We start from the raw sequence: 27,586 nt of genomic DNA on the forward strand, positions 1-27,586 counted from the left end.
TATTATTATTATCATACACTATGAGTAAAATTGAGCAAGTGTGAAGCAACTGTAAACCTGCTGTAGTTGTGATTATATATCCCTTTCTTTCACATGCGCATGCATGTGTGTGTGTGTGTGTGTGTGTGTGTGTGCATGTCAGTGTGTGTATGCGTGCGCATGTGCCGAAGTGTGGGAGTAAGTGGGTATGTGCATGACTGAGTGAGTGCGAAAGTGAGTGAGTGTGTGTGTGTCAGAATGCACGTTTGTGCTTTGTTATTAGTTTTAGTGCAGTTGATACATTTAATGTGTCTGGGCGCGCACGCACGTGTGCATGTGTGTGTGTATGTGCGTGTGTGTGTGCGAGTGTGAGTGTGCGCGCGCATGTATGTGTGTGTCTAAAAAATGTGTGTTTTAAAGGAGTGTATTGCTTTTTAATCCAAGCATTATTTACTTGATATTTTTATTGTTTGGTGGATCATGCTTTTTCATTCATTCTGTGAACGCACTGGATTGAGCTGTTGTAATGTTTTATGTTGTGTTCTTATCTGGCTCAATGATGTAAGGCGCTTTGAGCAGCATTAGTACTGGATATCGCGCCATAGAAAAGTAATGAATCATTATTATTAGTAGTAAATCATCATTGTTTATGATGGAAACATGGGCCATGGGCCAGAATTTGAAGCTGTGAGCCCTCCACTGAGGCAGCAGCACACATTTCGCACACACAATACTGTGCTTGTGACTTAAATGTCATACAATAATAATTATGTAGGTGACCCAGATATTTGAGCAAAGGATGTTGAGGCATGGGGGGAATAATAATAGAGGAGATGTGTACGTAATAAAGCAGCCAGCCTGAACAGTCTGTCAGTAGAGACGATGACGATGACGAATGCACAGTCACTAGTGAGTCATTCACGCAGAACGTTTCAAGATAAATGTGCATAGACTTTTGTTTACACACGTTTCTGGGGCATCTGACTGTGTGTGTGTGTGTGTGTGTGTCCACGCACGTACTTGCTTGCTTGTGTTTGTGTGTATGTACATGAGACAGACAGACAGAGAGAGAGAGAGAGAGAGAGAGAGAGAGAGAAACGATACCAAGTCTGATTTATTGATTAAGTCCCCTTTGTACAATATGTTTGCTTCCTTCACAGGTTGCATATCTGCTCTGCCTTGCATTTGACTGTTAGTCCAATGCTGATTTCATTCTTTAATTCTTTTTTTTTAATTTTAATTTTTTTTAAATTTTTTATTTTACATGATCTACCCCTTCCTCTTTTACGGTTCCAAGTCACGGGTCACCTACTGCAGTCACATTCACCTCCTGGAGAGATTCCATCAACGCTGCCTCTCCACGCCACACAAAGTTGAAGATCTCTTGGGGATCCACTGAAGCGACCATCTCACAAATGTTGAGTTTCTCAAGAAAGCCTGACATTCAAAGAATGAGACAGTTTATTTCAGAAAAGATGTGCTTTATACGATGTATGTATGTATGTATGCAGTATATGAACCCTCTCTCTCTCCCCCCCCCCCTCTCTCTCACACACACACAAAACTTCATGATGACTTTAAATTTCAATTGTATTTTACAAATTCTGATTAAAAAAAACCAACCCCAAAACACAGGGTTACAGAATCTGACAAAAAACCAACAAAATAATAAATACCAAGCACAACAACCAACACAGTACTTATCATTCATTCATTCCAGAGAGAGCATGTGTGTGTGTGTGTGTGTGTGTGTGTGTATGCGCACGGCGCATGTGTGTGCGCGTGCGCATGTGTGTGTGTGTGTGTGTGTGTGTGTGCGTGCATGTGTGAGTACGCACAAGTTTCTATATTCAATGATATGCACTTGTATGTATCCTAATTTCTACTGTATCTGTGTTTATGTATGATTTTTGATTTATGTTCGTACCTTGTTATGTACTATCCCCCCTAATATTCTTTGTGACCCCGGTACAATAGGTAATAAAGACATATTCTATTCTATTCTAAAGATGCATTTGAGACTGCACATACCTGAGTTCACTTTCAATGAACAAGCACATCATACAGTATTCCGTCAAGAGTGATCAGACTGTAGAATTGCCAAAGCATTTTTTTCATCAAATAAAAGTACGTAAGATATCTGGATGTTGTTATTGTAGTTTTTATAAACAGAGATGTGGAAAAGAAATCATGATATTCTTCAGGTATCATGAAAGCCTGAAAAGATACATGTGTGTGTGTGTGTGTGTGTGTGTGTGTGTGTGTGTGTGTGTGTGTGTGTGAGTGTGTATCTGTGAGTGAATGCATGGGCACCCATGAGCACATGTTCATTGAGCATATCGATGCATGTGCAAATCTCTAAATTATGCTTCAAGCATGCATGTACAATATGCATGCTTCAGTGTGATATTAATATGCGTGGATATGATGATATAATGTGCATAAGCATTGGTGCAGACCATATGATAATCAATGATAATAATATTATGCTAATATAAGCTCCCTGAATCATGTACAGACACAAATCAAAGCACTTGCACCAGTCATTCTCACACACGCATAAAACTGATTCCAAGTAATGAGTGTTAAAAAAAACAAAAACAGAAGAAGAAAAAAAAAAAGGGGGGGGGGGGGGGGGGGGGGAGTAAATTTATAGTCAAGCCATATGGATACATAATGAAATAGGTCCTGATGTTCCAGTCTATTGAAAGCCCGAGAAAAACTGTTGACCAGTCATATATGTCCTCTCTGTCATTCGAGAATTGGTGATCACAAGATTCATTCCTTGTCATTGACCGTATAAATTATAATGATTAACTATCAATAAATCAATAATTATCTACAAAATTCTGGATCAATAACATTCCAGATAATAATTATTCACAAACATTCCTTCTCAAATCCACCAGGCGAAAAATCAGCACATGCTTTTTTCTCGGTTACTCACAGAATTCCCCCATTCTGGTATTCTTCTTCTTCTTTGTTCGTGGGCTGCAACTCCCACGTTCACTCATATACATGTACATGAGTGGGCTTGTACATGTATGACCATTCTCACCCTGCCATGTAAGCAGCTATACTCTGCTTTCGGGGCGTGTATGCTGGGTATGTTCTCGTTTCCATAACCCGACGAACGCAGACAAGGATTAAAGGATCTTTAACATGCGTATTTGATCTTCTGCTTGCGTATACACATGAAGGGGGTTCAGGCACAAACAGGTCTGAACATTATGTTGACCTGGGAGACTGGAAAAATCTCCACCCTTGACCAACCAGGCGCTGTTACCATGATTCAAACCCTCAGACTGAAAGTTCAACGCTTTAACCGCTTGGCTATTGTGCCTGTCATTGTGGTATGGTACTAACATGTATAATCTGCTGTACAGGAAAGATCGCGAATCGATTGCGATCGAGCCTTAATTTTAGCCTGATCTCCCAATCGAGCCACATAATTTTGCGACCTATTTGAAGACATAATTGGACATAAAACAGAAACGCCAAAGAATCGATAGACAGATAGAAAATGTGAAAAAACTTAGCCGTATGAAGAGCACAGGAGCAGGTGTCGAGATGGCTGCTGGAAAAAGAGGGCGCTAGCCAGCAGGACAAAGGGGAGGTTACCTACTTCGGGGAGGTTATTGGCTGTAGTTGCTTTCGTTTTCTCCGCATAGGTGGATAGTAGTTTGCACAGGACAGGAATATCAGACCCCTGCCGGAGTCTGCACTAGTTGGGTCACGGTTAAGTATGTGTAATTAAATATCAAATTCAAACACACTGCACCGAAACAGGGCAGAGAACAAACATTCCATGTATTCATAGTTTTGTTTTCTTTGTTACTGGCACTCATTTTCCCCCTCTTATTTTTGAGTATACTGGCATTGGTGTTACTGGTTTAGGGTAGATCTGGTGGTTCCTCATCAGAATCAAATTCCGCTTGTTCATCCCGAATCCATTTTCCATCCCAGTCTTTCTTCCATCCAGACCTGAAACGACAACAAAAGATCAGAACATGAGAAATACATAAAAGTTTGTGTTCTGCACATTTATGGCAGTGATTGGTACAAGTACAATCACGATAATGGACAGACTTTTCGAAAATGTTGATAGAGGAGACTGTATTGTGTGTGTGTGTGTGTGTGTGTGTGTGTGTGTGTGTGTGTGTGTGTGTGTGTGTGTGTGTGTGTGTGAGCATGCTTGTGCAAGTCTGTGTGTGTAAGTGTGTGTGTGTGTGTGAGTTCATGCACTTGTATATGAGTGCATGTGCATGCATGTGTGTGACTATGTGTATGTGGTAAGTGTGTATTCCTTTGTGCGTGATGAGCGTGGGGATGGACGTGCATGGATTTATTTTAATAACTGTAATTTAATAATAAGAGTACTTACAGATGATTTTCTAAGTCCATTTGAAAAGGACAGAAGAAAAATAATTTGCTGACTTGTTCAACATGAGTCATCCCAAGTGAAAATACATTGTTTTCTGACAGAATAGCAATCTGAGAGTAGAAAAGGACATGGCCGAAAACAGAATAGCAATTTGAAAGGAGCAGTAGACAAGGCCAAAAACAGAATAGCAATTTGAAAGGAGCAGAGGACAAGGCCAAAAACAGAATAGCAATTTGAAAGGAGCAGAGGACAAGGCCAAAAACAGAATAGCAATTTGAAAGGAGAAGAGGACAAGGCCAAAAACAGAATAGCAATTTGAAAGGAGCAGCAGACAAGGCCAAAAACAGAATAGCAATTTGAAAGGAGTAGAGGACAAGGCCAAAAACAGAATAGCAATTTGAAAGGAGAAGAGGACAAGGCCAAAAACAGAATAGCAATCTGAAAGGAGCAGCAGACAAGGCCAAAAACAGAATAGCAATCTGAAAGGAGCAGAGGACAAGGCCAAAAACAGAATAGCAATTTGAAAGGAGAGGAGGACAAGGCCAAAAACAGAATAGCAATCTGAAAGGAGCAGAGGACAAGGCCAAAAACAGAATAGCAATTTGAAAGGAGAGGAGGACAAGGCCAAAAACAGAATAGCAATTTGAAAGGAGAAGAGGACAAGGCCAAAAACAGAATAGCAATCTGAAAGGAGCAGCAGACAAGGCCAAAAACAGAATAGCAATCTGAAAGGAGCAGAGGACAAGGCCAAAAACAGAATAGCAATTTGAAAGGAGAAGAGGACAAGGCCAAAAACAGAATAGCAATTTGAAAGGAGCAGAGGACAAGACCAAAAACAGGATAGCAATTTGAAAGGAGCAGAGGACAAGGCCAAAAACAGAATAGCAATTTGAAAGGCCAAAAACAGAATAGCAATTTGAAAGGAGAAGAGGACAAGGCCAAAAACAGAATAGCAATTTGAAAGAAGCAGTAGACAAGACCAAAAACAGAATAGCAATTTGAAAGGAGCAGAGGACAAGGCCAAAAACAGAATAGCAATTTGAAAGGAGCAGTAGACAAGGCCAAAAACAGAATAGCAATTTGAAAGGAGCAGAGGACAAGGCCAAAAACAGAATAGCAATTTGAAAGGAGCAGAGGACAAGGCCAAAAACAGAATAGCAATTTGAAAGGAGCAGTAGACAAGACCAAAAACAGAATAGCAATTTGAAAGGAGCAGAGGACAAGGCCAAAAACAGAATAGCAATTTGAAAGGAGAAGAGGACAAGGCCAAAAACAGAATAGCAATTTGAAAGGAGCAGTAGACGAGACCAAAAACAGAATAGCAATTTGAAAGGAGCAGAGGACAAGGCTTAAAAACAGAATAGCAATTTGAAAGGAGCAGAGGACAAGACCAAAAACAGGATAGCAATTTGAAAGGAGCAGAGGACAAGGCCAAAAACAGAATAGCAATTTGAAAGGAGCAGAGGACAAGGCCAAAAACAGAATAGCAATTTGAAAGGAGCAGAGGACAAGGCCAAAAACAGAATAGCAATTTGAAAGGAGCAGAGGACAAGGCCAAAAACAGAATAGCAATTTGAAAGGAGCAGTAGACGAGACCAAGGACGTTTTAAGGACTGGAAATGGTTCTTGTTTTTTTTTTTCCCCAGAGACAAAACAAAAACAAAACAAACAAAAACAAACAAAAAACACAGAAAAAAACTTCACACGACTTCACCTACCCACTCAAATGATAGTATTTCTGAGCCAGAGTCTTTTTCTCTGCAGTGTTGACAGGGCCAGATGTGGCACCCCCATCCTCTGGGTAAGGACCGGTTGTCTGCACATGATGGGACACAGACGCTGCGCCGTCCAATACTTTCTCCTTGACTTCTGCAACCCTGCCGGTACTCCCACACAGCCCCTGGCTAGTTCCACAGCACTGGGCACTGCCTTTCAAGCACTCAGATCTGGCAGGAGAAAACGGACCCACAGCAGAGGACACAGGAGTTGAAGGCGATGAAGTGTTCACTCCCTTTGAAGAAGCATGAAAACTGCTGAGACCACAACGAGATGATGATGATGATGATGATGATGATGATGATGATAAAGTCCATGGAGAAGGATCAGAGTACTGTGGGCCTACGCAAGCACCCGTTTGGGTCAAACACTCATCGCTGGATGGCACGGATGTGGGAGGCTGGTCGCTGTGTCGTGGTGAGGGATGTGAGGCAGTGTTGTGTGTGTTCTGTCTCACATAGGGCATCACTGGCCCCTGGTTTCTCTGCGCTGCTCGGAAAATGTTCTTCAGTTGATGGCTGTGCTTCTTTGGAGCAGCGCTCGACAAAGCATTCTTTAAAAAAAAAAAAAAAAAAAAAAAAAAAGACAGGAAAAGCAATGTCTCAATATGTCAACCGTAGACCGAGACATATCAATGTGCACGTGTATGTGCACATACACACACAAGTGCACATACATTCTGTTCACACACACACACACATATACAGTTAAATGAATATTATCATTTTTGACTGAACAAAACCTATATCATTTCAAATTTCACACTCAACTGTAATTATTTTCCATATTATTATCATAGCATATATCCAAAATCTGTCAAATATTCTTTTCACTGACAAAAGTTGTGCGTGATTACTATTGATAAAGTATGTAGTTTGTAAAAAGAAAAAAAGCAAAGCAACAAAATGGTCTCACAAAATTACATCCCAAGGAAGCAGGTGATGGAGAAACAATAAGATGAAAATGTATAAGCTGTCTAGTCAAACCATCCCCCAAAACACACTGACATACATTCTCTCTCTCTTTATCTATCTGTCTTCCATCTAGATCTATCTATATCTATCTGTGTATCTATATCTATATATACAATTACAGTTTAATAATTTACAAGAACAAATTACAAACAATGGAAAACAAAAAACAAAAAAACAACAACAACACCTACAGCAGGACTGGATGAAGTCTGAGGCTGTGACTCTGAACAGTCAGGGTCAGAGTGAAGGTCTAAGATTGGTTTGCGCTCGTGTGGCCTTATCCTGCGTTTCTTCACACGCGGGTCGTAAGGCTGAGCAGACACGATCCCTCCTGCCGAAGGGGCTGCTGCCTGCAAGGAAACACACAGATACACTGACACCCACACTGACACACCACACATGTGGAAGGTCTTCAAAAAAAATTCACACATGCAGATCAGTTCCTGAGTTTTTAAGTCAAAGCCCAATCGACCAAACAAACGTTTCGTGGTCACGACTCTTTCTGCAGAGCTCACACCCTCACCACAAAAGAGGAGGGTACAAAAGCTGAAATAACAGAAAGCCAGACAATGGTAAAGGACACCCACAGTCAACTTTTCTCTGATTCTGCAAGGTGAATGTCTCTGTTCATGGGCTGCAACTCACACGTTCACTCGCATGTTTGAGTGGGCATTTACGTGTATGACTGTTTTTACCCCACCATGCCATGTTTTGGGGTGTGTGCATGTTTTCATAATCCAAAGAACATGAACATAGATTATAGTATTTCTACTATATTTATTACATCTTCTTCAAATGTTTTCACACATGGATTAAAGCGTTAGATTAAAGAAGGAAGAATTAAAGCCCCACTAGGTCTGCACACATGCTGACTTAGGAGATCGGGGACAAAAAAAAAATTCCACCCGTAATCCACCAACTACCAATACTGGGACTGAACCCAGAAACTTCAAACCATTCTAACCATTTGGCTGTCCTCCAAGGTGACCAAATCAACCTAACAAAAACAAAACAAACTGGGATACTTGGAGGCAACACAAAACAACATGTAAACAACAGCACACTCATCTGATTTTGACATAAAATTAGTGAGTGGAACATGTGATGTCTTGACATTTTTAGTCCTACCTGTTTGATGGTCGTGGTTCCATCTTTCATGTACTGCTCATGTTTCCGCTTGAGAATCAGTGCCTTCAGTTCCTTCTTTTTTCTGAGAAATACCTCCTCACCTGCACATTTCAAAGCACAGTCGGTCAGTCCTGACAGATCTGATGACAATACTATAAAAGTCATTTACAACCCTACTGAATATTCTACCCAACACTCTGCTTATATCACAGACTGACATAAGCTTACAGTTACAGTTTGGCCGATAGCAAAGTGAGAGCCGTATGATCAATGATTTCTCCACTCCAATGGGAATTCATTTACAGCTTAGCCTTTTGTGAAGGACAATGAGTCTCAAACTAGGAGGCAAGATTACACTGTCTCTAGTGCTACAGTCTTAGGGACTAGTTGGGTTTTGGGGACCATTCCACCACCGACTGTTCTAGAGCCCTCTTGGTCAAGAGAGTGGGGATGTAACTTGGGCAAGACACTTTCCTCCATAATCAAAGTCTCGCCCAGATAGTCTGGACAGCAACTACCTTCTTCACTGTTCTGATGGTCAAAGTTGCACACAACTACCAAACTACCATAGTCAGTTATGATGCTGCTAAGTATTCTGCCAAAGAGAACCATGTTGATTTCATGAAGCAGGTCAAAAGCAGATACACGTGAAACAGTAAAAATCTGAAATGTTTCATTAAAAGTTTAAAAGAAAATGATTTTTCATAAGTGGACTTTGAAAAAGACTGCTGAAAGTACATCTATGAGAAGATTTTATTTTGAAATAGATGTGGGAAAAGATTGCTTTAACTAATGATCTAACTCATGTCATATTCACAGTGTATGGCTCTGTTGCCATATCATTTAACAGAAATGTTGTGGATCCGAAATTTTCTAAATGCAACTTAATGCTGTTTTTCATCAGGTAAATGCTGTTATAACAAACATATATGGCCACAACGCTGCTACAGACAACTATACAGTTTGTGGTACCCTCACATGAACATGCAAAAACACACACACACACACACATACACACACTCACTCTTTTACATTAGCTGCCAGCAACAAATCCTTACCTGCAGCATGTTTTTTGCCTTGTCTATGCACCATGAGCATGTTGACTGTGTCAAAGATAGGATTGTGACCACACACAAGGCATGCAAATCTGGAGAGAAAAACAAACAAACAAACAAACACCCACATCTTTACATTACTGTCATGAAACAAACCCACATAGCTTACATCGCTGTCATGAAAGAAACACACATTTACATCAATGTCATGAAACAAACCCACACCTTCACATCACTGTCTTGAAAAAAACAACAACACCCCACATCTTAACATTATTGTTATGAAACAAATCCACATCTTTACATTATTGTCATGAAACAAACACGCATCTATACATTACTGTCATGAAACAAACGCAAATCTTTACATCACTGTCATGAAACAAACACACATCTTTACATCACTGTCATGAAACAAACACACATCGTTACATCACTGTCATGAAACAAACCCACATCTTTACATCACTGTCATGAAACAAACCCACATCTTTACATCACTGTCATGAAACAAACCCACAGTATCAGTATCAGTAGCTCAAGGAAGCATCACTGCGTTCGGTCAAATCCATATACACTACACTACATCTGCCAAGCTGATGTCTCACCAACGCCCTTACTCAGGCCTTGAGGAAAAGAAAAAAAAGAAAAGAAAAGAAAAGAAAAGCAATAAAATAAAATAAAAATAAAATAATTAAAGTAAAACAACAACAACAACAACAAAAAAACCAAAAACCTCCCACATCTTTACATCACTGTCATCAAACAAACACACATCTTTACATCACTGTCATGAAATAAACTTCCACACCCTTCCTGTTTACGTCACTGTCATGAAATAACCCCCCACACCTTTCCTGTTTACATCACTGTCATGAAATAAACTTCCACACCCTTCCTGTTTACGTCACTGTCATGAAACAAACACACATCTTTATATTGCTGTCATGAAATAACCCCCCACATCTTTCCTGTTTACATCACTGTCATGAAACAAACACACATCTTTACATTGCTGTCATGAAATAACCCCCCCCCCCCACACACACACTTTACTGTTTACATCACTGTCATGAAACAAACACACATCTTTACACTGCTGTCATGAAATAACTCCCCTGCATCTTTACTGTTTACATCACTGTCATGAAACAAACACACATCTTTACATTGCTGTCATGAAATAACCCCCCCACATCTTTCCTGTTTACATCACTGTCATGAAACAACAAACACACATCTTTACATCACTGTCATGAAATAAAAAAACCCACACCTTTCCTGTTTACATCACTGTCATGAAACAAACACACATCTTTACACTGCTGTCATGAAATAACGCCCCCGCATCTTTACCGTTTACATCACTGTCATGAAACAAACACACATCTTTACATTGCTGTCATGAAATAACCCCCCCACATCTTTCCTGTTTACATCACTGTCATGAAACAAACACACATCTTTACACTGCTGTCATGAAATAACGCCCCCGCATCTTTACCGTTTACATCACTGTCATGAAACAAACACACATCTTTACACTGTTGTCATGAAATAACCCCCCCACATCTTTCCTGTTTACATCACTGTCATGAAACAAACACACACCTTTACATTGCTGTCATGAAATAAACCCCCCACATCTTTCCTGTTTACATCACTGTCATGAAACAACAAACACACATCTTTACATCACTGTCATGAAATAAAACCCCCCACACCTTTCCTGTTTACATCACTGTCATGAAACAAACACACATCTTTACATTGCTGTCATGAAATAACCCCCCCACACTTTACTGTTTACATCACTGTCATGAAACAAACACACATCTTTACATTGCTGTCATGAAATAACCCCCCCACATCTTTCCTGTTTACATCACTGTCATGAAACAAACACACATCTTTACACTGCTGTCATGAAATAAACCCCCCACATCTTTCCTGTTTACATCACTGTCATGAAACAAACACACATCTTTACACTGCTGTCATGAAATAACCCCCCCCCCCCCCATCTTTCCTGTTTACATCACTGTCATGAAACAAACACACATCTTTACACTGTTGTCATGAAATAAACCCCCCCCCCATCTTTCCTGTTTACATCACTGTCATGAAACAAACATATATCTTTACATTACTGTCATGAAATACCCCCCCTCCCCACATCTTTACTGTTTACATCACTGTCATGAAACAAACACACATCTTTACACTGCTGTCATGAAATAACCCCACCAACATCTTTCCTGTTTACATCACTGTCATGAAACAAACACACATCTTTACATTGCTGTCATGAAATAACCCCCCCCCACATCTTTCCTGTTTACATCACTGTCATGAAACAACAAACACACATCTTTACATCACTGTCATGAAATAACCCCCCCCCCCCCACACCTTTCCTGTTTACATCACTGTCATGAAACAAACACACACCTTTACATTGCTGTCATGAAATAACCCCCCCCCCCCCACATCTTTCCTGTTTACATCACTGTCATGAAACAACAAACACACATCTTTACATCACTGTCATGAAATAACCCCCCCCCCCCCAACATCCTTCCTGTTTACATCACTGTCATGAAACAATCACATCTTTACATTGCTGTCATGAAATAACCCCCCCCCCCACTTTACTGTTTACATCACTGTCATGAAACAAACACATATCTTTACACTGCTGTCATGGAATAACCCCCCCACATCTTTCCTGTTTACATCACTGTCATGAAACAACAAACACACATCTTTACATCACTGTCATGAAATAAAACCCCCCACACCTTTCCTGTTTACATCACTGTCATGAAACAAACACACATCTTTACATTGCTGTCATGAAATAACCCCCCCACATCTTTCCTGTTTACATCACTGTCATGAAACAAACACATCTTTACATTGCTGTCATGAAATAACCCCCCCACATCTTTCCTGTTTACATCACTGTCATGAAACAACAAACACACATCTTTACATCACTGTCATGAAATAACCCCCCCCCCCACCTTTCCTGTTTACATCACTGTCATGAAACAAACACACACCTTTACATTGCTGTCATGAAATAACCCCCCCCCCCCCACATCTTTCCTGTTTACATCACTGTCATGAAACAACAAACACACATCTTTACATCACTGTCATGAAATAACCCCCCCCCCCCAACATCCTTCCTGTTTACATCACTGTCATGAAACAATCACATCTTTACATTGCTGTCATGAAATAACCCCCCCCCCCCACTTTACTGTTTACATCACTGTCATGAAACAAACACATATCTTTACACTGCTGTCATGGAATAACCCCCCCACATCTTTCCTGTTTACATCACTGTCATGAAACAACAAACACACATCTTTACATCACTGTCATGAAATAAACCCCCCCACACCTTTCCTGTTTACATCACTGTCATGAAACAAACACACATCTTTACACTGCTGTCATGAAATAACCCCCCCGCATCTTTCCTGCTTACATCACTGTCATGAAACAAACACACATCTTTACACTGCTGTCATGAAATAAACCCCCCACATCTTTACTGTTTACATCACTGTCATGAAACAACAAACACACATCTTTACATTGCTGTCATGAAATAACCCCCCCCCCCCCCCCAAATCTTTCCTGTTTACATCACTGTCATGAAACAAACACACATCTTTACATTACATTTACAGTCATGCAAACATAACATCACTGTGCTCTTTGAATAACTTCCTCTCACAAAGTCCTGTGTGTATTGCTCTCTCTTTGCACCTGTGTGTGTGTGTGTGTGTGTGTGTGCGTGTGTGTGTCTGTGTCTGTGTGCACGTGTGTGTGTGTGCATGTGTGTGCATCCATACACAGACATGAGTGTTTTATAACGACAAAAATGCCATTCTCCTTACCTTCCATTGCACAACAGTTTTGCCTCATCCTCTGGTATGTCTTCTCCTAACAACTCCTGGACCCTCCGTCTCTGAGGAAGAAATCCACAATCATGTTTTTTGTTAGCTGAGGTTATAAACATAAATACTTCTTGAAAACGTGTGTGTGTGTGCGTGTGTGCGTATGTGTGTGTATATGTGTTGTAAACAAGTTTTAAAAATAGACTCAACAGTAGTTGCTTTTCCTTTGTTTTTTTGTATTTTTCTATTTTCATTTTCTGGAAGTTTTTTTTTTGGTATGTTTTCAAAATTAACATACCCCCACCACTTCTGTCATCATGTGGTTTTGATTTTTAAAATCATAACTATGTTGAAATGAATTAGTAGGATATATACAGCACAATATTTAAGAAAGGGAGTTAACAGATCCGAGAGGTCTACCTTTTGTTGTAATCTCTGCTGGTGGGTGTTTGTGTGTGCACGAGAACATGTATGTGCGCGCACGAGTGTGTGTGCACATGTGCATGTGTAGGGCATTTTTTGGTTGTGTGTGTGTGTGTGTGTGTGTGTGTGTGTGTGCGTGTGTGTGCACGTGTTCATATGGACATCTGCAATTTGTAGTATTGGCTCAGTGTATATGTGTGTGTATATATATATATATATATATATATATATATATATATATATATATATATATACATATATATATATATATATATATATATATATATATATATATATATATATATATATACACACACACACACATATATATATATTGTTGTTTTTCATGTGCAGAGGTATGTTAGCATGCATTAGTGTATATGTATTGTTTCATGTTAGGTGCTTAGAGCCAATCATGTGGGTTTTTTGCGCCATGTAAGTGGGGTAGGTGAGCCAAATTGGAAATAGTGTGTAATTATGAACGCTTCATGCAGCACCCCACTTCAAAGCGTTTTCATCACACATGTTTCACAATTTAATGTCTGCTTCGACCTCGTTCTGATACCTTAATGAATAATATTTCCAAGAACCAGTCAAACATCAACTGTTTCCACCTGTTTCTGTGCTCTTTTTACTCTTCGCACACCACTGCCGACCAAGTTCACAAATTTGCTCTCAAAATCCTAAATTCAGGGAACCATGTGTAGGACTTGATCTTTGACACAGTTTATCATAGCTGATCTGATTGGACATGTTGAATAAATTATGCATATCCAGTGCTGGGAGATTTCAAGAAAGCCTGTTGGTGACAGATCAAAATGTCAGTTTTGATAGGAATCTCCAAAATAGTGTTGTTTGCAAGTGGACCTTAGGATATTTTGATTGAGTCTATTTGTGAACGATGCTGCACAGTTACTGAGTGCTTTCAAAAGGGTGTGTTTGTGTGGTGTGTGTATGTTTAAATGTGTACTTGTTTGTGTGGTGTGTGTATGTTTAAATGTGTACTTGTGTGTGTGTGTGTGTGTGTGTGTGTGTGTGTGTGTGTGTGTGTACATGTGTGATCAAAACCAACAATACAGCAGTCTGGTGCAATGTTCCAATAATATGTTATATCTGACTAGTTCAAGACCTGCTTGTTTTAATTGTCCACATGTATCCAAACCCATAGTTCGCAATTAGACTTGCCAGTTCGCATTTACCCTCAGGAACCCCTGTTATTTTATCTGTTGGAAGAAACATCGAAAAGAGGAAGAAGAGAATTTCTTCGTGGTGCAACCAATCGGAGAAAGCCTTCAAAAACAGAAGAACTACATTTGACAATCATACAACCTGTTATCTGTACAATACACATGTTGGGCTGGCCGCTTTGTCTGGATCGTTCGCAAATGGGCCTAACTTCTGTTACGGGCGCAAAAGCCGAATGGTTAAAGCGTTGGACTTTCAATCTGTGGGTCCCGAGTTCAAATCTTGAAGTTAATGGGTGGAGGTTTTTTCGATCTCCTAGGTCGGTTTTTTCGATCTCCTAGGTCAACATATGTGCAGACCTGCTAGTGTATGAACCCCCTTCGTGTGTATAAGCATGCAGAAGATAAAATACGCGCAAATTAAAGATCCTTTATGTGTAAACCATGTCAGCGTTTGGTGGGTTATGGAAACAAGAACATACCCAGTAAGCACACCCCCGAGTATGGCTGCCTAAAAGCAGGGGTAAATAAACAAAACGGTCATACATGTCTGAGTGTGCGTGCCTGAAATTTGAACGACACAGGAAACAAATGATGAGCGCCCAGTGGCAGCCGTCAGTCGGCTCTACCCAGGTAGGCAGCCTGTTGTGCAAATGACCCGACCCCGTATTTGTAAAGCGCTTCGAGCTTGGTCTCCGACCGAGGATATGCGCTATAGAAGTATCAATATCAACCAATCAATCATCTCCCTCGTTCACTGTATGACTCAGCTCTCAACGAAGTTTACAACAGTGACCACGTGTGCTGGGGTATTTTCCCTGTAAACTGAAACTTTTTGTTAAGTTAACTTAACGAAACAGACAGTAAAACAGATCAAAAGCTTACTCTGAGATTATCCAGTAGTCCCTTGTCATTTCCTTCCCGTTTGAATGACATCTTAGAAAGACGAAACGAAGAAAAGTTGTGCCGTTTAGTTTCGCTTTTAATCTCGCAATTTCCCAGAGGAAGAATCGAGATTATGAAACATCCGGGCGACGTGAGTTGGCATGCGCAAAGCTTCCGTATCGTATTAAGAGTTCACAGCAGGATCAGGCATCGACGAAAATTTCTTCTGAGTAAGAAACAGCCGTGGATTATTCGTTACAAACGCTTCTGTCTTTTAAATATTTGGTTCCAAACTGAAATATACCTTCTAATATTAAGTTCCCCGGAAAATAATTTAAATGAGTTGCTGAAACGACGTCCTTGGATCGCAGTCCGACATAACAGTAATACGAGGGTCAAATAACTTCGAGATATTTTTCATTCTGGACGTGTGCCAAAGGAAACATTTGTTTTCAACGATTAATTGTTCGGTTGTGAGTACAGAATGTCAATAGTTCCATGACAAAATGAAGATTGTATCCATTGTTTGTTATGTTTGTTTCGGCCGAATGACTCCGTTGAAATGCACTTGATTCTAATCCATTGACGTGTAAGAAAAGGTGGGAGGGGTGATCAGTAGCTTTACATGTATAAGTTAACAAATTTGTTATTTGTTATATTCTACTGACTAATATAATTAGAAGGCATCTTCTTGAATATTAACATTTAGACCGAAACCGAGCAAATGGAACGACATGAGTTATTTTTAGAATGTGTTTTCTCCATGGCATAATGTGGTATGATTGTCATGATTTTGTGTGTCTACTTCCTGATGACATATTTCCCTTTACTAAAAATAGTGAAATTGCAGATCCTGTAATTTACCATGCTGAGTTCAAATGAGGATATGCCCACTGAAATTACAAATCTGATTTGTGTACTTGAATATTTATTTTATTATTTAAAAGAAAGTAGACAGCAGTCTTGACTTAAGTGTAACTGATACACAGTATATTATTGGGTGTGGTTTTGAGTGATCTTGCACACATGATCATACTTGTATTTTGATTATGTGATGATTCTTATTGTGGTTGGTGCATGCTTGGTATTTCAGTATTTCCATAAACCACCAAAACCTGAAAAGAATTGAGAATAATTGACACATGAAAATTAAAGTTGTATTTTATCTTCTGCATTACATTGTATACAAGTGCCTGAAATGGGGTTAAGGCATCAGCAGGTCTGCCTATTTCAGCATCTGTTGATTTGGGAGATAGAAAAATCTCCACCATTAATGTACCAGATGCTGCCAGGATTGAACCCAGGACTGTCAGATTAAAAAAGTCTAGCTTTGTGACTACTCGGGAATTGTGCTTGTTGAATGTAGTGTGCATTTTATGTTTTTGATTGTTATCTACCTGATACAGGGAATATATTTACACTGATCAGGTTGTACTGGCTGAGAATTAACAATGTTTGGATGTGATTTGTGACATATTCATGATATTGATTCATTAACGAAAGCAAATTATTTTTATCACTTTATTGAAATGGTTCTGTTCATTGTAATTGTATTATACAGTCTCTTGTCTGTTGTCGTTAATTAACTGAATCATTTCTCTTACAAACTTTAAAAGATGTATATGCATACGAGGTATACAGTCAACAGACAAATCAAATAGTAATACCAGAGGAGATACAGCCTGATATTGTTGTTGATCAACTGAATGCTTATCAATTAACATTCTGGAATTCATCTGCAAAAAATGTAAATACAGATAAATGTTCCAGACTTTACTGCTGCAAATTGCATGTCACATGGAAAAAAAAGTAGGCAACTTTTTTTTTTTTTTTTTAACAGTAGACGGGAAGTTGTTGCATGAAGTTTGCTCTTGTGTGGAAATCTGTAACCAGCTATGGAAGAGCCAGTATGAGAGAAATGGCACAAATCTGAAATTAAGGCTAGCTGTATTGAGTGAATGTGTGAAGCTGAAGAAAATAGTCGATCTCATAATTAAAAAAACAACCCCAAAACAAAAAAATTTCCTCATCCTCTGCAAGTACCAATGTTCCATCTGGCATAGCGGCAGCAGTGATCATCACATTAAATAAAAAGGAACAGAGTATACTTTAAAGCTACATGCTTGCATGACATCACATCTGTACCATGGTAGTACATTGTGTTCAGTTTCAGTTTCTGACTATTACATATGACATATGTCAGCTGATGGTAAAGAGTCTGGGGTGGGCATGTATGAAACAAGTCATTTAGTCTGTTCGCAAAGTGCAAAAATAAAAGTATGTGTCACTGTGAGTGTTAAGGGATCATTTGACTTTGAAATCAGAACATGTGTACTGAAGAAAAGTCCTCAAAAACTTTAGCTTGCTAATAACATTTTGTGGAATTGAAGTAGCAAGTTCTATTCAGACTTAGTTTACATAATACTTACATCCAGTATTATAATAAGGTTTGTGATTTTTACTTGTGATATTAATACTTTTGTACACTGCACATAAACTTTTGAAAATTCCACATGATCTGAATGCATACACTGACTTAAAACCACTGTGCAATCTACATTTCTAAATTGCGTCATTATTTTGCAGGAATCTGGTGACTGGTTATTGCTCTTGTCGAACTGAACACTTAGTTATTTCAACATGTCTGTGGGTGATGACAACAATGAGGTATGTATCTTGGTGGTGGTGTTTCTGTTGATTCTTATTTATTCATTTTTTTGTGAATGTGATTCTTATTGCTATTTTCGTGAAAATTTAATATTCTGGAGTTTTCATTTTTACATGCCAGTCGATGAACATCATGCAGATGACAGTTCGTTTCATTTTAAATTATTTATAACATATGAATTATATACTATTAATAGTATATATATGTATACATTTTTTATCCTTTGTTAGGCTTGGTCTGTTTGTTAATATTTTTAAACAATATTACAGCATACTAACAGATGTGGTGTTATACTTTCAAACTGAAAACTCCTGTTATGAAGGCATACATTTTATTTCTTTGAACGGCATTGACTGATTGAGTAAGCACTCCTTTAACAGGTTTTTTTTTTTATATAGTGCTACTTCAGTAGTAACTGTAGTCAACCTGGTGTAATTAAATGTCTGCATTTGACTAATATGTTGATCTTAATTTAATTAATATTTTGTTTTTCAGTGCCCTCTGTGTATGGAACTTCTTGAAATTGATGATATCAATTTCTTCCCATGCACCTGTGGATATCAGGTGAGATTTTGCACTGTGTTTATGTGAACATAGTATGAGAGGCAGTAAACAATTAATATTTTTGGTCACACAATATTGTATTAGATCTATTTGTCCTCATTGCAGGAGTGAGTATAAAGGAAAGATTTCACAACTGAAAAGAAAAGCAACTGGAAAATGAGTACTGGTGACCTATCTAAAAAAAAAAGAAAAGGATGCGCCAGCAGTTGATCATATATATGGGGCAAAGCATTTATCCAAAAAAGAAAGAAAAAAACCAACATAGAAATTGCTCGTTTCTTCTTTTTGAAAAATAGAGACACTGGTCAGGGCTAAAAGACAATCAAGGCAAATAAGAATGTTTCCGCAAGTTAAGATTTCTCAGTTTATGACCTATTTTATTATAGCTTTTTCTGACTTTTGTATATGGGGTGCGAAAAGATGTTGTCACGTCCTTGACAGCGCGTGCTGTCTGCCATCTTGTTGAGGTAGAAAACAAAGCGGAGACTGTGTTTACATTGAGTCAAGACCATGGCTTCATACAGCAGCATAGTTGGATGCATTCATAGAGAGACGAGGATGCCAGAATAGGTCATACTCGCATTTATTTGAGAAAACCCACTGTCAAGACAACCCAGGGAGATAGTATCCGCCATGGAAACACATCGGCGAGAATGGATTGTGCTGATGAAGACTTTTGACACTGTGAAGCCACACCATCAAAGGTATGTATACATTTGTACTACTGTCTGTTACACAATATAATGTGTTGTCATTTGCAAGCTCTGTTAGGTGTTCGATGATTTTATTAGCGAAAATTGAATTCATAAGCATGATCAAGTTATCGATTGACTCAGTCCCAAGTTCGAACGATGAAAAAGACAAAGCAGCCTAATGAAAGAATATTTCACAGTCTCACAGATTTACACTAAAGAAAATACTGGTTGATGTGACACGGTGTACATTTTAAAACACTACTTTGCCATTGATTCAAAATTGTAGATTTAATTTTTTGTAGAATTACTGTGTTGTGTATGGCACTTTGTGTGTGTGTGTGTGTGCCAAATTTGTAAGAGACTGATATATTTATAAAAAATAAAGAATATTTATAAAATGCTTATACAAATGGAGAATGTAAATTGAAACTCACTTTTAATAAAAGGCGTCTAATGATCCAAACCGGAGGTCAGTCTTCAGGGACTGTGTTAGATGTGGTTACAGTCCCTGAAGACTGACTTATAGTCTGAAATGTTCGATGCCTCTTATCAAAAGAGTCTTATTTTACAACCAACGGGTTTTGCTTTTATAAACTTTCTCCATCAGCATTTTTTTTTTTTTTTTATAGACTCCGTAGTCATCTTTTATTTCATAGCTGTACCTGTTTGTACTAAATTGGATATTAAGTTTTGTTTTTTAAGTACTTATAACCTATGTGTCAGCAGCGGTCAGTATGTAATTCAGAATATATACAAGATTTATTGTTTATAATAAATAATTTGTGGCAGAGTTTCTTATTCCAGAATATTTTATCTTAATGCACATGTTACTTTAGAACATCTCTCCTCTCCAAGTACTGCATGTAACAGTTTATTATTTTTTTAAATACTAAACCACATTTACATGACATCGGAGAAACTGTTGTTGTTTTTTTCACCAGAAATGAATTATTGTTGATTTTGTATAGGTTGAAACAAGCGTCCCTATATATAGTATATAGGGACAGTGGGATCAAGAGTGGTGGGGTTTCTGTTTATTACTCTCAATGCAGTCTACAGCATTTCTATGCAGAAGTTATTTGTTTTCAGACTATGCATGTTTCATGAAGTAGTTAGCATACTTGAAGATGATGCTGGCTTTTAGGAAGCCTGGATCTACATTGATCCACCTGATGAGGGTGGCTTTGAAACTGACAAGGTCAGTGGTGAAGATGGAGGAGGCACAATATCTAACTAGAATAGCTGACTGTTTAGCAGCAACAGCTGCATTACACAGGAATGGCATGTGAGAAAACCTTGACACAGGTGGAATTGTGAGTTCACTTATGCTTGAAAGTAGAAAAGTGAATAATCGGGTCTGTGAAATCATGTACTTTTTTTTTTTTTTACCTGTTTGTTTGTATGGTACTACAAATTCAGGTTTGCAGATTGAACTTCAGATTTTCTTTTCTCTATTTTCTTATTTTACATTTCAATGTTGTTTTTTCTTGCCTATGGTTGATTTTAATTCAGTTTAAAAAAAAAAAAAAAAAAGAATATCACTTTTTTCCCACAGAAAAGCCAGTAGTTACTCAAAATATTGTTCATGAGCAAAAAGGAATGCAACTCAAGGTACTCCAGTATAACTGAAAATAAGGTAATAAATAGACACAGTGTCATTTTCTGGGTGTGCCAAACAATTGTCATTTTTGTGCAGCTACCAAGTGAAGCTGAGACAGACTGAACAAGAACTGACTCTCCAGTACCATCAACCTCGGCATCGTCAACTGTGCAAAGTCAACAGGCATTCACAAAACGGAGGAAAAGAAAAAATTCTACTGCAGCACCTACTACCCCATAGAAAGCCAAAGATGGTCCTAGAAGAGACTGGAGAAGAGTGGACCTGTCAAAAAGGCAGAGAGAACGCTTCCCTTGGAAGGCTAAAGATGTTGACCTCTCTCGTCTGCCAACTACACCAGTTGAACTCTTTGTGGCCAACACCATGTCCAACAAGGTTTGAGTTGAACCAGTCCAACCAGTAAAATGCTGGTTTAGACCTGAAGGACAGTGAGAGGACATCACACAGCCACTCCTGGTAAAGCACCACAACCAGAGGATGAGTGGTGTGGATTGCTTGGACCAAAATGTTGACAAGGACATCTCCGTTCGTTTCAAGAAATGATGGTGGTCACTGTTTGCCTTCAGTGTTGATGTGTGTCCTGTACAGATTAACACCAACAGCTGGGAACAAGCCCCTAAACATACTGGACATGGGCATTCCATATCCAGGGTTTACTTTGCGCAAGCGTCACAGGCATCTTCTATTGGCTGCCCAAGATTACCCACGTTGGCTGTAAGCAAAAGTGTGCCTTCAGAGTTACGCTGTGACGGGATCGACCACATCATTCTGCGCTGGAAAACTCAACTGAGATGTGGCTACAAAAAGTGTATTGAAGATGCAAGCAATGCGAAGTTGGAGTGCTTGACAAGTGCTTTGATTTGTTTCACATGCCCCAGACACTTATGGAGTTGCCCACACTCTGAAGGACCCAGAAGCTGCTGTTACCCTGGGCTTTGTCTTTTTTTGTAGACACGAGTGACTTTTCTTGAATCGGTGGGAACATTTAGGGTATTAAAACTATTTTCAAACAAAATAATCACATTATCTTCGAGTTAGCTTTTTATATACTTCTATGTGGGGGGGGGAAACGCTGAAATCCTGTTCCATTTCTTTCTTTCTTTACTGTTTTCTTTTTTTTCTTAATATACAATACATGTTACAACCATATATAATGTTTCATTTATGTTTTATTTTAAATCTTCCTGTAAACAAGCTGCAAAAAAAAAAAAAAAAAGTTGTTTATGATAGTTGTGTGCCCATTTGATGAAATGGGTGAGAATGTGCGTGTGGAGGGGGGAGTGGGAGGGAATATGAATTTTTCAACAAGTTAACTTTTTGAGTTATTTGTTACTGATGTAATTCAGGTTCATTTAAAATCAACAACTGAGAAGGAAAAGGCTTGTGTTCTTACTGTGTGAAGAGTCGCAAAGTACATAATGTGCACTTTGTAAAACCAAATAATTGGATAGTTTCAGCTTGACTGAAAAACTAAAACATCAAGCTGGTATCACAAAGTTACTGAAAAAAACCTCAACGACTAGTTGGGTTGTCTCTTTCAAACTGAGCATTGTATAGTCTTTGTATAATCCCTGCCATATGTACACAAGGATGTGCACTTTTAAGTCGGTCTTGCAACATTTGCACCTTTTTCTACACACTGATGTGCAGGAGCAGTGAATCAGTTCACATAAAGTTTCCTGAGCTTTTGTAAAATGGGCCATAAAGGGGGGAGTTGGGGGGGGGGGGGGGGGGAGAGTTAAGTACTGATGTGAATCTGAAACATATTATATTTTTGATTGCCACCTGATACCTGTGTTTTTTTAGCCCAAGTTGTGTGCTGCAAACAAAACAATTCTATCTTTAACAGCCCACATCCATCTTTATTTCATTGTTTTAAGATTATTATTTAGATCTGTCAAAGTTTCAAACTTCCTCTGTGTTTGTTGCGACTTTCTGGCTTTACTGACTTGTAACAAAAATGTCAAAAGCAAGTTCTGGTGAAATATTTTCGGCAGTCACTCTGGGCAAGTCCATTTCTTCTGACAATTTGTGACTGGCAGATCAAACGCGCATTTCCACTCTGAGCAGTACAAGATTTTCTTGTGTTTCAGGAGCATGCAGATTTGCCAACAGCTCTATGTATGTTTGTGTGTGTACGTGTGCACGCATGCGTTTGTGGGCACACTCACCATGTTTTTCACACTTACAGAGAATACACATGCGTGCGCGAACACACACACACTTTACCATCACTCACATGCACAACAGAATATACACACAAACATTCATAAACCGCACACATAGATGTGGGCACACACGCACACAGACACAAATATATACATACAGGCATACCTACGCACATGTACACATGTGAGCATGCACAAAACACACAAATGTGCACACGTATTTACATGCACGCGTGCACACCCACATGCATGCACGCAGACACTCTCACTCCCTCAACTGTTTTCACACATGATCTCCATCCTTGTCAAGACGCTGGAGCTGTTGGTAACACTGCATACAAACGACATGATCATCACTTCATTTGTGACATTCAATGGATTTGTGCTTCCAAGCCATAGACACTAATAATTCTAGTGTCTGTTCCAGGCTGATTTTACGTTAGCTGATTATGTGGCAATACACATCATGACTACAGTTATTAAACGTTAGTTTGATCAGGATCTAAGCTGAAGTTCCAAAGATTTATGCATCAGCTTATGGTCGTGAAATATTTGAACATTCACTGTCACCGTCAGCTCTCTTGTCTTCATTTGAGTAGTGCAGAGAGAAAATGCGAATTTTCCTGTGCCTCTTTCATATGGAAATTTAAAGATTATTCAGTTCTGAATCTTTTGACACCACCTAGATATTCAGGATAATTCTGGTTTTTTAAGTCACAGGCACACAAATTTTTTTTTTTTTTTTTTTCATGAGCTGATTTCTCCATTTCTACTCCTAAGGCACACCAACTTGGAAAAAATCATTAAAAAAAAAACACAAAAAAGTATGATTGATAGATTAATTCGTTTTTTTTGTTTGTTTTTTTTTGCATACAAATTTAAAAATTGATGAATTGCGACTTTAGCTGGGTTTCCGTATGCTACATCGCATACATACATACATACATACATAACATATATATATATATGTATATATAACTGTTCCATACCAGCGAATCTGACGGACAAAGTACAAATTCATTTACAAATTTTGAGGGTATAGGGTGACCTGATGGGGGTGCGGTGGGTGGGAATGAGGTTTTCCTGGCTCATTGATTTTGTGGTGACCGATCAAATAACCCATGGTCTCCTGAACCAAACCTAAACTCTATTATGTATGTTCTTTTTCTCAGTTTATTCTTTTAATGTTTCTCCCTTAATTTTTCTTTCCCCTTTTTTTTTCTTTTCTCTCTCTCTCTGTTGTCTCATTTGTTCTGTCACCTTTCTTTCTTTCAAATGTGTGTGTCATTTATTCATTCTGTCCTGTCTGCTTTTTAACCTTGCTTTGCTTGTTTTGTGTACGTGTGTGGCAAATAAGATATGCAAATTAAAAAATATACTATCTGCATTCACTCATTTGTCTGTTTTCAGATCTGCAGATTTTGTTGGCACCGCATTAGGACAGATGAAAATGGATTGTGTCCAGCATGCCGAAAGGTATCCACTATGTTTTTTAAGAAATTTCAGTGTGGTTTGTGGTAACTTTTGAAAATAAATGATTAGTTCAAATCCAGTTCCTCACCGGCACACCCACCTCATACCGCCCTACTCACTTTGATAATTAGTTTAAATGTCTCTTCCACTGCCCTGCCCCCTTTGATTAATTTAAACATTAAAAAGGGACAGTTTTCAAGGCAGCTGTAATGTATTTACCTGTACAGTATACCAGTAATGATCATGTTGTGTGGATGTTTTTTTCCCCCTTTTTTTTCAGGTTGTGGCATTAGTATTCAGGATAAGCAAACCATTGCTTACCGGGTTAAATGTTTATATGTCTTGAACAAGGCTTGTCTTGAAATCTTAAAGATTTGACAGGGTAAATCATATGCAGGAGTATGGAGATTTGGAATCAGATGGCATGATTTGTAACAAAGTGATAGGGTTTTTTTTTATTTTTATTTTTAATAGAGTCCATGTTGTTTAAAGCCACTTAGTAGTTAGAACAATTGAACGCTTTAAATTTTTTTTTTTTTTTTAATGAACTGATGTAACAAAACGATAGTGATGTTCTAGATCAAATCCAAAAGGAACCAATGCTCTGATTGTGCATGTTATTGGGGAGTCCTGTGGTCTATCTGGAAAAGGGCAAGACTGGCAAGTTGGTATATGTGTTGAAGGAGTGTTTGTGTGTGTGTGTGTGGGCAGCAATATCCAGAAGACCCAGCGGAGTTCAAGCCTTTGACAGATGATGAGTAAGTGGGCAAGTCGGTCAGCCACAGCCAAGATCCTCTGATAGGGCAAGGCAATTCTGTAATAAAGTACAAGCAGTTGAGACGACCGGGTTCAGCTGACCATGGCTTGGTTCTGTCTTTTACACACAGAACTGAAATATAAATTGACACATCAGAGAAATATTAGGGAGAATAGTGGGCCTTCCTTCAGCTACTAATTTTACTTATAGTAGTTTTAGAAGAAAAGGAAGAAAAAGAAAGGAAGTAAAGGGGCAGTTTGTACCACCATAAGATAAGGTTTTTATGTGTGAATGTGTATTATTGTCATTTTATGTCAGAGTTCTATGTTCTAACATTTTATTTTATTGTTTCTTCCTGTTTGCTACAACTCATACATACTTTTACACAACAAAGCTTTTACTTTGTCTGTTATTAACCCTTTTTTGTAAAGGTACATGTTGCGTAATTTGATCTTTTCACAACAGTGAAAGCTGTTACTTGGATTTGGTGTTTTTAATATATACATATTTTGATCTCTACTTATGTTGAGTTTAGAATGGATTTAGCATCAGAATGTCAGCACAGATAGTTATGGAAGACTGACATATCTCCATGGCTTATTCTCCCAGCATTATAGGGTTCATGACCTGGAATTCCCTTATGGACGGCTGGCATGTTGACACTGGCTTCACTGTCATAATGTTTTCATTTTAAGCATTTCTGTACCTTCCCTATTACAAAAAGCGGTTTTAACTAGACATGAAAGAAGAAAAATATGTCTTCATTCAGAGCTGCAGAATGCCTAACCTCACTGTTGATCAAGTGAAGCTTGACCATAATTGTCCCCCACAGGGTGCAGAACATCAAGAAGGAAAGAAAGCAGAAGGAATGCCAAAGGAAACAAAAGGCGGCAGAAAACAGGAAGCATCTGGCGAATGTGAGAGTAGTACAGAAGAACCTGGTGTTTGTGGTGGGGCTCTCACCACGCCTGGCAGACCCTGAAGTGCTAAAGAAGCAGGAATACTTTGGAAAGTTTGGCAAGATCCATAAGGTGGTCATTAATCAGAGCACTTCCTATGCTGGTTCCCAGGTAAGGCATGCTTTTTTTTTAATAATCTTTTCTTTGAAAAATTTTAATTCTTTTTTTTGACAAACTGACATGTCTTAAAACACTCCCTTTTGATTAAAAAGATTTATAGCCTGCTTTATTTGGTTTGTGAATGACATTTAACCATCTATAATTTTATCAGTTTGATAATAATGTTGATTATACATACTAAATTTGTGAAAATGATAAAATCGGTTCTGAATTAAGAATGTGATAGTTGTGATTTTCTTCATAATTTGATTATTGTTTGGATGTTTGCCTTCAGTATTATGACATGACTGATACTATTCTGGTTTGACAAACTGTGTGTTAAACGATGCTTTGATATAGGCAGAAAGAGGAGCAGTAGGATTACAAGCTGGAAATTAGTATGGATTTTTTGTTCATCTCTTGGAGTATCATTTTCAGGGTCCAAGTGCAAGTGCCTATGTGACATATGTACGTGTGGAAGATGCCTTACGTGCCATCCTACAAGTAAACAATGTCCATGTAGACGGCAGGACGCTGAAGACTTCACTGGGGACTACGAAGTATTGCAGTAACTTCTTAAAGAGTTCCCAGTGCACAAAAAATGTTAGTATGAAGCTCAGGACATGGGCAGTTAGCAGTTGAGTGTTTTGTGTTTGTGTGTGTGTGTGTGTGTGTGTGCTTAGGCATGTGTAAATGTGAATAGACATTTGTATGAAGTTTAATTATAAATACAAAACTGTGAGAACTGGTGCAGACTCCAGCAGAGGTCTGATTCCCTATCCTGAGCAAACTACAACCCCGCTGAAAGGGAGAAGATGAAAGTAGTTTAGTGAGGTTTGGTGTTCCAAGGTAAATGCTGCTGATAAGAAATTTTCCAGCC

At 38.6% G+C, this 27,586-nt stretch overlaps 2 protein-coding genes across 3 annotated transcripts in view; one reads left to right on the plus strand and one right to left on the minus strand.

Moving 5' to 3' along the window:
* Window positions 1-2,608: 2,608 nt before the first annotated feature.
* LOC143301012 (uncharacterized) lies at window positions 2,609-15,802 on the minus strand. The gene is made up of 7 exons (XM_076615000.1): window positions 15,706-15,802; window positions 13,214-13,284; window positions 9,300-9,388; window positions 8,242-8,342; window positions 7,305-7,463; window positions 6,082-6,692; window positions 2,609-3,963 (listed from the first exon to the last, which is right to left on the minus strand). Exons 1-7 carry the CDS (start codon window positions 15,754-15,756, stop codon window positions 3,873-3,875), a joined length of 1,173 nt encoding a protein of 390 aa, XP_076471115.1. The 5' UTR covers window positions 15,757-15,802; the 3' UTR covers window positions 2,609-3,872.
* Window positions 15,803-15,855: 53 nt separating this feature from the next.
* Window positions 15,856-27,586, plus strand: part of LOC143301628 (CCR4-NOT transcription complex subunit 4-like) — a 31,368-nt gene continuing 19,637 nt past the window's right edge. For both annotated transcript variants that reach the window (XM_076616044.1, XM_076616045.1), the window contains exons 1-7: window positions 15,856-15,935; window positions 18,292-18,372; window positions 18,869-18,937; window positions 24,829-24,894; window positions 25,603-25,649; window positions 26,481-26,718; window positions 27,145-27,309. In XM_076616044.1, coding sequence (XP_076472159.1) covers window positions 18,346-18,372; window positions 18,869-18,937; window positions 24,829-24,894; window positions 25,603-25,649; window positions 26,481-26,718; window positions 27,145-27,309 — 612 coding nt within the window. In that variant the 5' untranslated portion in view covers window positions 15,856-15,935; window positions 18,292-18,345. The remainder of the gene's footprint in view (window positions 15,936-18,291; window positions 18,373-18,868; window positions 18,938-24,828; window positions 24,895-25,602; window positions 25,650-26,480; window positions 26,719-27,144; window positions 27,310-27,586) is intronic.

This window comes from Babylonia areolata, chromosome 27 (genome assembly GCF_041734735.1).
Source record: "Babylonia areolata isolate BAREFJ2019XMU chromosome 27, ASM4173473v1, whole genome shotgun sequence".
Lineage (NCBI taxonomy): Eukaryota > Metazoa > Mollusca > Gastropoda > Neogastropoda > Buccinidae > Babylonia > Babylonia areolata.